Here is a 15,684-nt window from a genome sequence, read left to right as displayed (position 1 = left end):
ATAATTAACCCCTGATATGCAAATGGACCAAACATATCTGCCTGAAAAACTTCATCGTCAATCTTGGGTGACCATCGTGAATCTTGGGAACCCTAATTACAAAATACCACCCAAACCCATGAAGAAGGAGGTGAAGAAGAAGGACCAGCTACTGCCCTAAAACTTCCATCTTAGCTTTATATGTACTACTATATTCTAAAACCTCAAACTCCAAGTTTTCCACCCTGTGACATCACGCACTTCTGTTCAAACTCCACCCCTACAATCCCAGTTCTGTCATTCCATTTTGGAAGCTTCTCCACGGCCTCAGGTCAGTGCAGTGTTCTCTTGGGGGTCAGTGCCTGGCAGCACAGAGAGTCTCAAATTCTCAGCAGATCTGAACTCCAACATTGCCTCTGCCAGGCTCTTGCACTGCCCAGGGTGTATCTGTTGAAGGCCTTTAATAAATCCCCACTTTATTCTCCAACTCTGTCCAGCCTCTCCTCTAGGTAGTGTCTCCAGTAGCACATCCAGGAACGATGGAATCCTGGGATGGGATCATGGAACAACCCCAGGACGCTGCAGTGCCTCCCCCTCTGCCTGACCTCCTGGAGCTGGATTTTCCACTCGTGCCGCAGAAGTTCTGTGTGAGCCACTGAGTGCAGAGGAGCCAGTTTTGAACCTTCCCTGAAATCTCCAGAGTCGGGAAGAAGGGATGGAGCCGAACCGAGGCGGATTGGAACGTGCTGCCAGCAGTGAGCACCTACGCAGCCCCTACTACACAGATACTACCACCCAGAGCCGGGGCTTGCTGCTGGGAACAGCCACTACAAAGCCACCACTGCTCCCAAAACGGGTCCAAGCTCGGCTCTTACGCAGCAGCTCCCAGGAAACGACTGCATGGAAGAGTTGGGACAGCATCCCTTACAAAGACCCGTGTCCAGCTGCACTACAACACATTGAAACTCCAAACAGGAACTCGGCTTAACACATCAATGGTTTTGATGCATCTGACTTTAATCTCAAATAGGCATTTAACAGGAACCCTTCCCACAGTTAAAAAAACTTCCAGACAAAGCTGGAAGGCCTCAGATCCCGCCGCTTTTATCAGTGGCATGAGGCAGGATAAGAAAGCACCAAATGAAGCACAAGATTTATCCCTCTAATAACCTAAATCTGATCTCCACGTTCTTTCAGGCCGCTGAACGCAGAGGCAACTGAAACGTGCTCCTCCAGAAAAATAAACCGGGGAGAAAGATAACAGAGCAGCTCTTCTAAAGACTTCAACCCAGCGGATCAATATCCTGTTGCTTAAGAAAAGGAATGTAAAAAAGATGGGGCTTTAATTTCCATTTCAAGACCAGGGTTCAGCATCACCCACCATTCAGCAGCAGCTAAAGTGCTTTTTAATTTTGTCCTCGTGCCAGAGCATTCAGGGAACAACAAGCAAAAGGACAAAGCCAAAGTTCAAAGATTGAAGACACAAAGGCGAGCTGAGGCTCTTGTGCCAAGCTGTAACCTCGTTTAATTTGTTGCGAGGAGATGTATTCAGAAATTCCTGTTAATGGCAAAGAAAGAAAAGTGGGACAGGCACTCGGAAATCAAGATGCTGGAATGGGAGAATTTAGGGAAATGGGTTTCACACAGAAGGTAATGAGTGTTTGGTGGGAATCACAGTGCACGTCGCTGTGCCATGAGAGTTTTGCAAGAAATCCATTTCTGCATGTGCTGAAAGGATTAGAGGGAGACTGGGGAGAAGAAGTAAAAAACAAAGAAGAAACAAAAAAACCGCTCATTTGTCAGGTCACTTGAGCTTTAAGAAATTCTCACCAGCCCCAAAATGAATAGTTGGGATTGTCCTATATTCTCACCCAACCACAGACAGGAGCTACATTCAGCTTCTCCCTAAAAGCAATATTTGGGACAGCAGAACAGGAGGGAGGCAGAAAAGCACATCCCAGCTGCTGACTCCCCCTCCACAGCTGCTTTTTGTAGTGACTATAAAACAGCTCCAGAGTACTCACGGAGCGTAATTTGAATTTTTCAAGGCAGCAATAGCAAAAATAGGTCACAATCCTACTGAATCCACTGGGAAAGGTCTCAAAGGGAATTGAAGAAATGGAGTGTAGAGCCAGGGGAGTCCATCCTTTCACATTCACTCCGTGCTGGCTGGAGCAGGGATATCCAGGGATCCTCCTCCAGCAGTGGAGGTGCCATTGCAAGGTGAACTGGATTCTCCTCCTCCTCCTCCCCAAAATGGGATACAGCTTAATCCTTGCCTGAGAAACTGGGATTCTGGATGAGTGACAAAACCAGAAGAAGGCGGGGGGATCACTGCAAGGTGGAATGAAGCTCAATCCTCTTGCAAAAGGAAGCAAATCAAGCAAAAGGAAGACAGAGAAGGCAGGAACCTTCCCAATGGAAGGAATTCCTGGCTGGGAGGGTGGGGAAGGGCTGGGATGGAATTCCCAGAGCAGCTGTGGCTGTCCCTGGATCCCTGGAAGTGTCCAAGGCCAGGCTGGACAGGGCCTGGAGCAGCCTGGGATAGTGGAAGGTGTCCCTGCCATGAACTGGATGAGCTTTAAATTCCCTTCCCACCCAAAGCATTCCATGATATCCAAGAAAGCTTAAACAGGTTATAGAATACAGCCTTTGGTGCTGCACATCAATGAGGTAAATCCCTCTCTGCTCCTTGTATTACTCTGGAAAATCAACATTAAGATACTTCAGACAAGGCTTATACTGAATAAATGAGAATATTTCTGTAACACTTCCAAGCCTTATATGAGGATGGTATTTAAGAACAAAGTCTTTTGTCAACTTTTAGTATTGTTCACTTAGAAAGCTGGAATTGGTCTCAGGCAAACAGAGATAGTTTCCACAATATATGGGAACCTGGAGACTAAATGAGTTTAAGAGGAGATGAGAAAAACAGAGCATAACCAGGAGGATGAAAATACATAACTAAATCGAGATGGCAGTGTTTGCAGAAAGCCTTGGGAATTTTCAGTAATAAACACAACTTCAGCTCGGCAATTAAAAGAAGTGTTTATAAAAATAAAGCTGTTCTTAAACTTACAATGTTCCTTCAGCAGTTTCCTTGGGGAGCAGAGATGTAATAGTGTATAAACAGCTGAAATTACTCTTGTTTGTAAATTGTGTCATTGCTTTTCATTTCCCCTGTGTGGCAGTTCCAGGAAAAACTCAGCACCAATTCATTGATAAATCATCCCAGAAGATGGGTGTTTTTTCCACCACAGGTGGATATCACTGAAAAAAGGCAAAATTACTTGGGTTTTATCAAGATCCAGCTTTCCAAAATAAAAAAGTGTATTACAGTGCCACCCATAAATGAGTTTGAAATCAGTTGTAAAGGACCCTTGTTCAATTAAAGCCTTACAAAACCATGTACCAATATACCAATAATCCTATTATTTAGCACACGGCTCTAACAACATGAAAGATACTGAGAAAGGAAAACACTTTACACTTGCCTACAGCTACTCTGATTTTTATGCTTTCCAGAGTCCACTACAGCCTTAAATTGTTGCTCACCAGCCCATAAACCCAAACCTGAGCTGATTTTAGAGCCAGAAATGAACTCCATAACTTGCCTTTGCATCTGCTGAGCTCCAGGGTAAAGTTTCCACCTCAGATGCTGCTGTGGCCACGTGGATGATAAAAAGTCCAGATTTTAAAAGTCCAGTTGGGTCTGCAAGCAGCTTCTGTGCTCATTTGCACTGTGGATCTTGAGTCCAAAGGCTTTCTATGGCTCCAGAATCTTCAGGGGACAAAACAAGCTCCGCCACCCCCCAAGTCTCCTTCCAACATCCCTTTTCTCACTCTCTTCCAGCTGCCCAGTGCTGCTGAAGCTGAGCTTTGATTCAGCTGCTGCTCCAGAGAGAAGAATTTGGAGGCAGGAGATGCTGAACTCTGACAAATCCCACCCGAGGAGCACGGTATTTAAATTTGATTTTTAGTATCTCCTAAAAACAGACCCCAAAAAGAGAAAAGTACAGGAGGAAACAAGGGGCTGAGCTTCTTCCTAATGAGTGGATTCTTTGACAAGTGACACCAGGGTAAAGAAGCCACCAGGGCTTTTGGTTTAAGGACTCCAATTAAATCCAGGCCTCACTAATGAAGAGTGCACGCAGGAATTTGTTCTTTCCAAAGCATGTGCTCTGCTACTTGGTTGTTTTTAAGATGGAACCTGCATTTTCTTTATTTTATTTTGCCTTTTATTTGTCTTTTGAGGGTATAGCTTGGAAATCAGACCCTGGGTGAGGTGGGCTCTTGGGAAAACAAGAGTGCCCTGGAAGGATCCTGGTGCCAGAAGCAAAATGCTGACCTTTAACCAGGCCTGGAGACAGCTGAAGAGGATGGAAGCACCTTTTAGCTGCCATCCAAACCAGTTAAAGGTTAACTGTAACTCCCCCTGACAGAGCAGATCTGCCACTGACAAACACCCCAGGACAGCCTTTTGTCTTCCCTTTAACGAGGCTGGCACTAATTAAGTCTAATGCCAGTGAAGTCTGTGGCAGGACTGGCTCAATGATGCATTAAAAGTTGGGCAAAAATTCTTGGGAAAGTGCTCACTGCACACAGAAACTGAGGCAGGAATTGGGGAAAAGATATCTTGGAAATTCAGCAGCTCAAGTGGCTTCAGGCAGAAAGAGCCTGGGCTGGAGTGTAGAAAATGCATCACAAACCCCTCTGCTCAAATCTTACTCCTTTACTGAGTCTTAAATGCTCACACATCCATGGATATTTTTATGGAATTCTATAATAAATATACTGTTCTAAGTGTGGAGAAACTTAAGGGATCATAGGAATTTTATTTGGTGCCTGAGCAGCTTCATCCTGTCACCTCTCCTGTTATGCTACTGGGCACCACTGCTGGTTAACTTGCAATTTCAGCTAATTACTAATGAATTACCAAAATGCTCCTTGCACTGCACTGGGATCTCTTGTACCAACTGGGGAAAAGCAAATTATTCTTTAATAAAGGGTCACAGGTAGGCAAAAGCCTCAAGGGAATTCAACAGAGCATGGGATGATTTGAGGAATAACAGAGCCACAAGAATTCCTCATGGAATCATGGAATGGTTTGGGAAGGGACCTTAAAGACCACCTAGCTCCAACCTGAGCATCATCTGTGCTTCCAAAAATCACATCCCACGTTCATTCCTGCCAAAACACTCGTTCTGCTGACATGTGGAAGTTTTTGTCTGGCCACAGAGAAAACAAAAAGACAAACAGAGCCCACAGAAGTAACAAAGGTTAGGCTGGATTAAAACCCCTAAGATTTACCTTGGACCTTCAGAGCCAAGTGTGGATCACCCTGCACAAATTCAGGCACAACCAACAGTTTGTAGCTGTAACCAGACAAAACTGGGACGAACTTGTGGGAATGGGGCAAGGCAGAGATACAGGGAAAGAGCACGGGGAAAAGGGAAGAAATCGAGGCAATAATCAAACAAACCCCAGGTTAATGAGGCAGTGCAGATTTATCCCAGCGCTCTGCCCTAAACACATTTGTTCATCCTCCTTCCCTAACAACTCCCCACCTTCCCAATATTCCCAGTCTTTAACACCAATTCTTAATTCTGTCTCATTACACCGAGGGCTTAAGCTGTTAATACCAGCACTGCTTCAGCTGAAATCCAGGTTTCTGCTCCAGATGGGAGTGGAACGGGAATAGGGAGGGTGTGCAGGTGCTAATGTGACTCCACAGCACGAGGATAAACCCAGCAGAACAGAGAGTCCTTGATTAAGGCCTGAATGAAACCATCAGGGCCCATCAAGCACCCTGCTGATGAGCAGCTATTTGGCCACACACAGAGCTGTGATTTCCATCCACTTTAATAATCAGGGAGTTGGGATTTACTGTTAATGTGACATTGATGAAGAGAAATGACGCTAATGTGACATTGATGAACCGGAATGACAGTTCAGGCTTGATTAAAATTAGCCACAGTTCTTCAGCACAGGGCCAACCAGAAGGGCTTGACACGTAACTCAGATCTTCCAGAGAGGGTGAAACAAAGGCGAGGGGAAAGGAGGAGAAGGGTGCTAAAAAAGCCAACAAATATTCTCTGATTAAATCCAGGATAATTCGACACGCATCTCAAATCTTCACCCTGCTCAATTCCCTGAATTCACAGACAAAAGAGCTGAAGTGGAGGGCAGAAAGTGCCCACCTAACTCATCCTCACCTTTACAGCTCCTGGGGACACCAACACTTTGCTTCAGCAGGTTCACAGAATCCCAGGATGGTTTGGGCTGGAAGGGACCCTAAAGACAATCTTATTCCACACCTTCCACCAGAGCAAAGCTCACTAAGCCAAGGCTGAAAGTCCAAGGCATGGAGACTCCTCAGGAGCCCCAGAGGAAGCCTGTTGCAGCAAGGTAGAAAAATTATAAATGAAAGTCCTTATAAAATCCAGCCTGCTCTCCTGGAATCAGTGGCTGGCCTTGTCTGGTGGCTAGCCCTTTGCAAATTCCCATGGGAAAGCAATCCTGGTGTGAGCATAACAATCTATTCCTGGGTGAATAACAACCAGCACCTGTATAAACTATTTTTACACTATTAAATAGAAAAATGAGAACTATCTCTCACAAACAGCTTTCCCTGCACACACACACACCAGGGGTCTGCATGACCAATCATTACAGAATAACAACTTGTTATTGATCAATAAAGTGATTGGTAAGAAATCTCCCGACCAATTGGAGTCCCATACGAGGTCTGTAAAACTGTATAAAAAGGAGTTATGTGACTAAAGACTGGCTTTTTTCCACCATGAGGGAAATGGAGTCCACGTGATTTATTCCAATAGAAGCCAGCATTGGATGTGGAATCAGCACAGAGCAGTTCTGCTTGAGAATCAGGAAAATAAAGCTGTGACATTAAATAAGCAAGCCCAGCCCTTCGAAATCAGAGCTGTGACAGCAAACCCTGTTTCTATAGGGAAACACACACTGGCTCAGCAAAACTGCCTGAAGGCTGTTCTGAGGAATGCTACGGGAAAAACAATAAGGAAAAATATCAAGACACAACTGCTCAAGTCTGGATTCTGTTCACCAGAACACATTCATAAGGTTCAAACTTAGAGTGGCCCCTCACGTGCTTTCACCATAAAGTTCATCTCATAAACTCTCTCCATAGGGAAGTTCCTGAATGCTGGAAATACTCACAGGATAAGAGCCTTGTTCAAACCCCTCTGCACGAGCTCAGAGCAGCCAGCGCTCACACAGGAGTCAACAGCAATCACCCAGATTTTCCTTCCAGCTGTGAATGAGTTGAAATGGCCCCAAGCTTCTGTAGTTACACTACTTGTTCCTTTTATAAACAGAGTATTCTTTCATTCATGATATAATTTCCTAGATTATCCATTATTAAAATTCCCCCTCTCCAAAACGAATTTACATCTGAGTTATCTCATTACTTCTGAACAAGCCAATTATTGCCTCTAGTGAACAAAATAATTAGACTTGTGCTCCCTGCATTCGTGATCTTCTCCAGCAGTCCCAGAACACAGGAGTACACAATGCAAAGATACAAATACACAGAACACATCAATGGAGCAGCTTTTTATTCCTCCTGAACGTTGTTTACCAACTGAATAGGTTCATTTTTTTGGATATATACACTCAGGTATTGAGGGCACGGTACAGACCTGAAATTTAAGCTCTACCCATCAGTAAGTCCTGAAAGAGCAGAAAGCTTCACTTGGTTTGTTTTTCAACCAGTGGAGTCATAAAAGTCTTCACTCTCCTCTGACATATGTGTTGCCAAAAAAATCATAAAACACTGCCCAAAGGTGGGAAATGTTTCCTAGGGGTTGGTGATGGGATTCATGGAATCTCAGGATGGTGTGGGTTGGAAGGGACATTAAATCTCATCCCTGCAGGGGCAGGGACACCTTCCACTGTCCCAGGGTGCTCCAAGTCCCATCCAGCCTGGCCTTGGACACTGCCAGGGATCCAGGGGCAGCCACAGCTTCTCTGGGTACCCCGTGCCAGGGTCTCCCCACCCTCCAGCCAGGAATTTCTTCCCAATATCCCATCTAACCCTACCCTCTGGCAGGGGGAATATATTTCCCCTTCTACTGCCCCGCCAGGCCTCTGTCCAAAGTCACTCTCCAGCTCTTTTGGAGCCCCTTGTCTTGGATGAAGACAATTTAAAGACAATTTAAAATAAGTTACCTCCACTTAAATTCAACCAATCCCCTTCCACCAATACGCAATGACTATGAGTTGATATCAATGAAAAAAAACAACAAGCGAAATGGCAACAGGCAAAAACGGAAAAGTAAATAATCATTGGGTACAAAATCACTAAATCGTGGGAACCCCATGGGAACAGGGAGACCCCAAAATGGTGGCAGTGCCCTTCCCAAGATGGCACCCACAGATAGGGAGACAAAGGGGAAATGGCGGCAGTGCCCTTCCTAAGATGGCGCCTACATATAGGGAAACAAAGGGGAAATGGCGGCAGTGCCCTTCCTAAGATGGCGCCTACATATAGGGAAACAAAGGGGAAATGGCGGCAGTGCCCTTCCTAAGATGGCGCCCATGGAGAGGGAGAGAAAAGGGAAATGGCGGCAGTGCCCTTCCCAAGATGGCGCCCACTGATAGGGAGACAATGGGGAAATGGCGGCAGTGCCCTTCCCAAGATGGCGCCCACAGATAGGGAGAGAAAAGGGAAATGGCGGCAGTGCCCTTCCCAAGATGGCGCCCACAGATAGGGAGACAAAGGGGAAATGGCAGCAGTGCCCTTCCAAAGATGGCGCCCACAGATAGGGAGAGAAACAGGAAATGGCAACAGGGCCCCTCTCCAAGATGGCGGCATTCCCCGGCAACCACAGAGCTCAAAGTGCTGCCGTATGATTTTCGCTTTTATATTGTGAAAAACGCGTATTTTATGATTGGCTCTTCGCAAATACTAAATTCAATACTCTATGTGTTATGGAGGGTTATTTTGTAATACTGTATTAATCCTTTTTAAGCAGTGTGTTAAATACAGTTTTAGGTTACAACATAATGTTAAAATTGAAACTCTGCGATGTTTTATTATTTTTTACTAGCTCAACAAAAGGGAAGAGATAATCAAGAAACTCTTTGCACAGAGATAACAGCGACAGGGCACATAAAGAGTTACAGACTCCTTATCAGAAAAGACAAACATCCTTCCACCTTCTTTCCATCATTTCGGAACCACCAGGATTAACGGGAAGAAGTTGAGAAAAACCAGAAAAATCCTTAATTTGCAAGGAATTTATGCATCATGTATGAGATAGATGAATATGCAACAGGCTGTTGCTTTTAAGGGTTATTCCTTTGCTCACAAGGCATGTTTTTGGCAGCTCAGTGCCCAAAACATCTGGACATCTGAAATTCTTTGTTTTTTATTGTCCTGTAAGTGTCCTAACTCTAAGTTTTTATTACTCTAATTGTATTACTATTTTTATAGCCATTTTATTATTATTATTAAACTTTTAAAAATTCTAAGAACAAGTGATTGGCGCCTTTCACAATATTTTTCATTTCTTTGCAATCCTGCAATTCTTCAGTGTATGACTCTAAATTCCATATACAGTGTCAGCTGCTGCTTTCCCCTTTTGGTTAGACACAATAATTCCTCTCTAGACCTGGGAATCAAGGACACCTCACTGTCTCAAGCCCTGAGAAATGTAAATAAAAGTGATGTTGGGGGGGGGGGCAAATTGGGGGGTAAATAACTTCATTACTTGAAGCTGTAATTGGAAGATTAACCCCCAATATGCAAATGGACCAAATTTATAAAAGTGTGAAAACCCATGACCCTTGCTCCATTTTTTGGGTGGGCTTCATCTGCCCTAAATATACCTGGAGGCCCTTCAGTAAATAGAACTGCTTTTATTCACGTAATTTGTTTTATTCCCTTAATTTATTCCCTGTTTTTAGGTAGTCCCAACATGGCATCAAAAGGACAGTGGGGAAATGGAGTCAGCTCTCTCCCTCAGGATCGCGCGCCCCAGCCGACCGCGCGGGCTGGGAGATAAAGGGAAAAAAGGTGGTGGCAAAAAGAGCCCTCACGGTAAGGCTGGGGGTGACAGAGAAGTTCCAGAGGCAGATAAAGCCTCACCAGGGCGTGTGGGGTCAGTGCCTCCTCAGGTTACCAGGACAAGCTCCATCCCAAAGGGGAAAGAACGCAAGGGACAGAGGGAAAACAAGGTAGGACTTGCCATAAAACGTGTCCATTGCTCACGTAAATCCTGGGAGAGAGAGGTATAAAACATCTCCTGTCTGAAGGAGCGTCGTGTTCCCAGATGAGGACAAGAGGAATTTTCCCAGTTTTCACACCTCGTTGCCCTGGGGGAGGAAGGGGAGAGATGCTGCAGCAGCCTGGCTCACAATTCCATTAAGGACTCTCTGCCAGCTGTCAGGATGAACCCATGGCCTTAACCTCAAGAATTTCTGGAGCAAAAAAAGATTAATTTTCATCTTCTGTATATGAGTTAACAAGCAGAGAAAATCAGATCCCTCACATCTGCTTCTGGGGAGTCTTGGATACTTCAGCGATTCCCTGCATGAGCTTGAGCAGGAATTTCTCCTGCCACTGAGCATTAACAGCACAGTAGACAACATATTGAGGGTAATAAAAACAATGCAACCCTCATTTATCAGCTTGAGGAGAAGCTGTCGAGGCAACCAGCTGAGAACGACCCACCAGGAAAGTCAGAAACACAAGATGAAGACGTTTGGGGTTTTGCCCTTTGGTAGGAAATGATGCTCAACTCCAGCACGAAGTGCAGAGAACTGAGGGAAGGCTTTGCCTCCCCTTCCTTCCCTCAGTCCCCAGCACTCTTTATGTGCAGTGTTTGACAGGACTTCATGGTCTGATTTTGCTGCCAAGTGAGGTTTCAACTTCTCTCCTTGGCTTGTGCCCTCCCCTGCATAATTCAAGATCACAGCCTAATGCATTATGCTTCCCAATATATATTTATCTATATTTTTAATGTATTATGTCTCTCAACAAGTACATTTTTAATTAATGAGCTATTTCAAATGGAAGATGAAAAGCAAAATCTCCTTTTCTTTTTGGAAGGGTGATCCAATAACACTGACAGTACCAGATGGCTTCCTCCTCTGAAAGCCAGACAAAGCAAATGCATCCATAAATGTCCAGAATGTCAGAAGCAGGCGTCAAATAGAAAAAGTCCAAGTAAATACACACAGCTCTTGCTTCTCAGAAACCAGGAACATTTGCTAGTGCTGTCGAAGAACAGATTTATTATTTTTTTAATAATACTTCCCTTCTCCAATACACTGAACTTTCCGAGCAGAGCTGAAAGCATGGGGGTGCTTTGGTCTCACTGGGGAAATAATTCTGCACAGCTGGTTTGATCTGTGAAAACCTTCACCCAACAGCAGCAGCTGTGCTCAAAAAGCAGAGGATTTCTCTGTAAAAGCCCAGCACTAACCACCTCAAGGGCAGGCTCTGTTAGAAACCCTAAAAAAACCCAAACGCCTTTGATTTGTGGTGTGGAGAAAAGCCAAGATCATGCTCAAGCAGTGAATCCAAGTGCCAGTTCAGGGGTATGGACTGGGAGCACAAAACACCTGCAGGTTCCTAATCCATCTCCATGGATCAGGTTATTCCTAAATAGTTCAGGTGCTCCTGGGAGATGGTTGAGAGCACAACCAAAATCATTCCAGACCAAGGCAGGCACCTGTGTCACTGACATCTAAACCATCCCCTCCTCCTGACTTAATTAGGTGTGAATATGGATAATTTCTTGATGAGTTTTCCTGAGTAACCCCTAACAGCAATATCCACTCAACTTAATTTGAAACCCACGTTGTGGGAAGGAATCTGGTTCTGCCTAAGAGCACTTTTAGGGAAGAGCAGAACAGACTCCACAGGTGTGAAAGGCTTGTGCTCCATGACCTGCCAGCCCAGCAGCCTCTTCTTCTCCTCCTCTGCTCTAAAATACCCATTTCTTGCCTTAAAGTACATATTCCTTGCCCCTAAATACCTATTTCTTTCCCTAAAATATCAATTTCATCCCCCAGAGTAGGTATTTCTCTGTTGTTTCAAATGCTCCCTTGTGAATGCTGACAAAAACTTAACTAAAAGCATATTTATGTATTTCATATAAAACTTGTTAGGTAAAAAGTTGTAACATTACCCTGGATTTTGAGGAGATTTCTACAGAAAGCAAGGCAAATGCATTTCTATTAATTGAGGCTGCCCAGTCTCCAAAGTCTATCAGTTCCAACAACTTTTGGGTCTCTAAAAAATGGTGAGACCTCCAGGACATGAAATTGCATGAAAGACTTGACCACTCAATGCATTCACCCAGGAAAATTCAGTGCCTGTCCCTGTATTTCTTAAAAGACCAGGCACCACAATAAATAGAATTATTTCCCCCCAGTTTTGAGGGCTCAGCCAAACCTGAACACAAACATCCCAGCCTAAGAGCTGCTTCAGGATATTTCTGAGACACTGAGGAGAAATGGGAGCATTTTTTAAGCAAAAACAGGTCAGTTAAGGGACCTTGCAAGTCAAGTTCCACTTTTAGTGAAGAAACAAAAACCATCCAAGTATGCATCCAAATTTTCAGGATTTCTCCAAGTCCCTCTCCTGGAGCCCCTTGAGGCCCTGAGGTCTCCCTGGAGTTTTTTCTTCTCCAGGCTGAAAACTCTTGGGGGGAAAGAGAGGGAATGAAGGAAACAGGAGAAAGGAGGAAGCTTAGCAACAAATAAAATAAAAAGACCACACCGGAAGCCAAGCAGAGCCCTTTTCTCCAGGTAAATATTTCCACTTAAATCCCTGCTGTGCTCTCCATGGAAATATCAGCAAATGGACACTGAGTGTGCCATATGTACCTATTTTCAAATTAGAAACAAAATCCCTTTTTCTGCAAAAAGAAAAAGTGAAGTTAAAACACTTCCATCCTCTGGTTTTCTGCATAAGCACAATCCAAAAGCATTAAGTGGGTTAAACACATTAAATAACTGTAATAATCTGCTCTCAGAGTGCAGAGTAATGGAAATCTTGCAGCAAGGCTTGGAATTAACCTGCTTAATTTCCCTGGTATTACATCCACCACACCCATCCCCTCATTCTGCTTCACAACTGCATCATTAACTTCCCACCCAGACATTCCAACCTCTCACTCCAACTTGCCACTTCTTCATCCAAATGTATTATAATTTGCTTATCCACTGCCATTTTCATCAAGTTCCTATTAAAACAGAGAGAAAGATGTTTAAATCTTCTTCCTCCACATTTAATTCAATTGTCTGGCATGACTTTGTTTTAATGACTCAGTGCACAAGACATGGATTATGCTTGGCTTGGACTAATTCAGAAGTTTCTACATCCAGTAAGGGGAAAAAAAGACTGAAAAAAAAAAAAAGATAAAATGAAGCATTTTTGGTCCTGGCAATAAGGTATTTATGGTTGTACCCTCACACAACTGATTTCCTACAAGCTGAGAAAGAACTGGTTAATGCATCATCCAACTCACCAACCCAACAGGGCTTTGCTCTGAACATTTCCAAGAAAACCTCCCAGACCAGTAAAAAAAAAAAAGGAAATTAGCTGGGATTGATGTGGATTTCCTTTATTCCAGTGGGAAAAGAGGGAAATTCATTCCTAATCTCCTTCTGTGATTTAATTCTGTGTGATTTTATGGGTTCCCTGCCCATGCCAAGGGCTGGAACTTGATGATCTTTAAGGTCCCTTCCAAGCCAAACCTTCACATGGTTCTCTCTGATTTTCTGTATCTACTAAAAGCAGAGTTAACAAACATTTAAAAAAAAAGCCCAACACAATCATTGTTGTTCCCACCTAAAGCAGATTTTGTGTAGCCCTGAGAGATCAGATTCATTTACTAAACCAGGCCACAAAGGCAGCCTGGGACTGATTTTTACTAGTGAGAAGATATCCAAGTGTCCCCTGGATAAATTACACTAATTACATTTTAAGATTTTTTTTAAGGTGATAGAGATTGTGCTATTATAGCATGGAATGAAAAAATACAAAAGAAATGAAAGAAATTTCTACCTAAAATCTGTTTTCTTCTGTCTTTTACTAGTGGGTTCACGGTGCACTCTTAAACCAGGAGAATATAATCAAATTAACTTGGTTTTAATCACTTCTGGCTGAGGAGAATGTGAATAGAGTCAGTAAAAGGGGAGGTATCAGAAATGGCAGCTTGGATAGAGGATGAAGCTTTGCATACCACACTCCAAATGCTTCAAAATTCCCTTGAGATGTCCCTTAAGGTTTGGAATTTTTTTCCCTGGGACAGATCCATCCTTACCCATGGCAGGGATCCCCTATCCACAGCAAACCCTCAGGAATTTGCTGGCAGTGTGTTAAATCCATCCTAATGAGATCCACGCTGTTAATTCCCTTCAACTGTTGTCCACGGGAGGGGGGTCTGCCTTGTCCTTTTGGTCTCTGTGGAAATCATTCCAAATCAATTCTAACTCCATTTCCCTTTGCCTGTTTCATCCACAGAGTACAAGAGTAAACCCTAAATGTCAATTCCCATTCTTATAAATTCAGATTGTATCATTTTTGCTTGATACCTTTGATGGTGGTTCTTTGAGTAGAGCAAAAACCAGTCCTTCATGACAGATGTTTCAACTACTACAAATGATTTTTTACTATTTTACCAAGTTTTCTGTGCAAGGACTCCAGTTTTCCAAAGGAGTCCAAGCACAGGCAGAGAAGCACAAAATTCTGAGTCCTGGAACTCCTTCATCTCCCTTTTTGTAGCAACTTTTAACTGGGAATGGAGGATTTGCTCCTCAAGTTCCCAGACAAGAGATGCCATATTTTTTCCTGCCCCAAGCAGATTTATCTCTGTATTTCAGATCCCTATCACCACTCAACAGAAGGAAAAATAAATTTATTCTCCCCTTTCTGCTTTGCAGCTGCATCACCTGATATAGGAAAAGCATCTTTTGTCGTACAAAGGTAAAGGCCAAGCTCCAGCAGGTGACTCTTTGTTAAATTCCTAAATTGGATCCTCCAGTTACAAAAGTCATAAAAATAAAGCCTTTAGAGACACAAACACCTCATAGCTGCAGGAGACCAGGTGGATCTGAGGTGTGCAGGTGGCACAGGAGCATTTCCACCCAGCCCCAAAACCCCTGTGCCAATGAAAACACAAAGCCCTGTGGTCTGAAGAGTTCAGACACACAAATGTGTGAACAGGTCGAAAATTCTGGATAAAAACCATAGACTCTGATAAAGAATTATGGAATAATCAATAAAATCAATTATATAAACTTATATAAATGAAATGAGTTCTTGAAACAAGAAGAAGGACAAGGAACTATAAATATTTGAATAAACCCCACCCCTGGCTTTTCTCTGTAATACTCTATTCTATATTCCAGAGAGGCTCTGGGAGAATATTCCAGCAGCAATGCAGGATATAATAACAAAGACAATGGGAGAATAGAGAGAAGTTCCCAGTTTGCTGGGATTGATGGAATAATGCCAAACTGCTCCACTGAAACTCCAAGTGAGACCTGAGGTGTTTGTGAGAGGAGCTCACCTGTGCTCCTAATCACACCTCTGAACAAACGTTTGGCTTCTTCACTTACCAAGCCTGGAAGGGTCTTTTTTTTTTTTTTCCAGATCCATAAAATACCGAAAGCCACACCAAACCCCTCAATTAGGGATAAGAGATGTGA

The 15,684-nt window shown here is 43.6% G+C and overlaps 1 protein-coding gene across 7 annotated transcripts in view; it reads right to left on the bottom strand.

The window, feature by feature from the left end:
* The window catches only part of EXOC4 (exocyst complex component 4), a 309,659-nt gene that overhangs the window by 184,425 nt on the left and 109,550 nt on the right, over window positions 1-15,684 (bottom strand). The window contains exon 10 of one of the 7 annotated variants that reach the window (XM_053943119.1): window positions 13,182-13,214. The exons of 5 other annotated variants lie outside the window; for them this stretch is intronic. In XM_053943119.1, coding sequence (XP_053799094.1) covers window positions 13,207-13,214 — 8 coding nt within the window. In that variant the 3' untranslated portion in view covers window positions 13,182-13,206. Of the gene's footprint in view, window positions 1-13,181; window positions 13,215-14,362; window positions 14,438-15,684 lie in introns of those variants that run through there. One more of the 7 variants, XM_053943118.1, reaches the window with a different exon arrangement.

This window comes from Vidua chalybeata, chromosome 5 (assembly GCF_026979565.1).
Source record: "Vidua chalybeata isolate OUT-0048 chromosome 5, bVidCha1 merged haplotype, whole genome shotgun sequence".
In the NCBI taxonomy this organism is placed as follows: Eukaryota; Metazoa; Chordata; class Aves; order Passeriformes; family Viduidae; genus Vidua; species Vidua chalybeata.
This window is presented reverse-complemented; position numbering and strand designations above follow the sequence as displayed.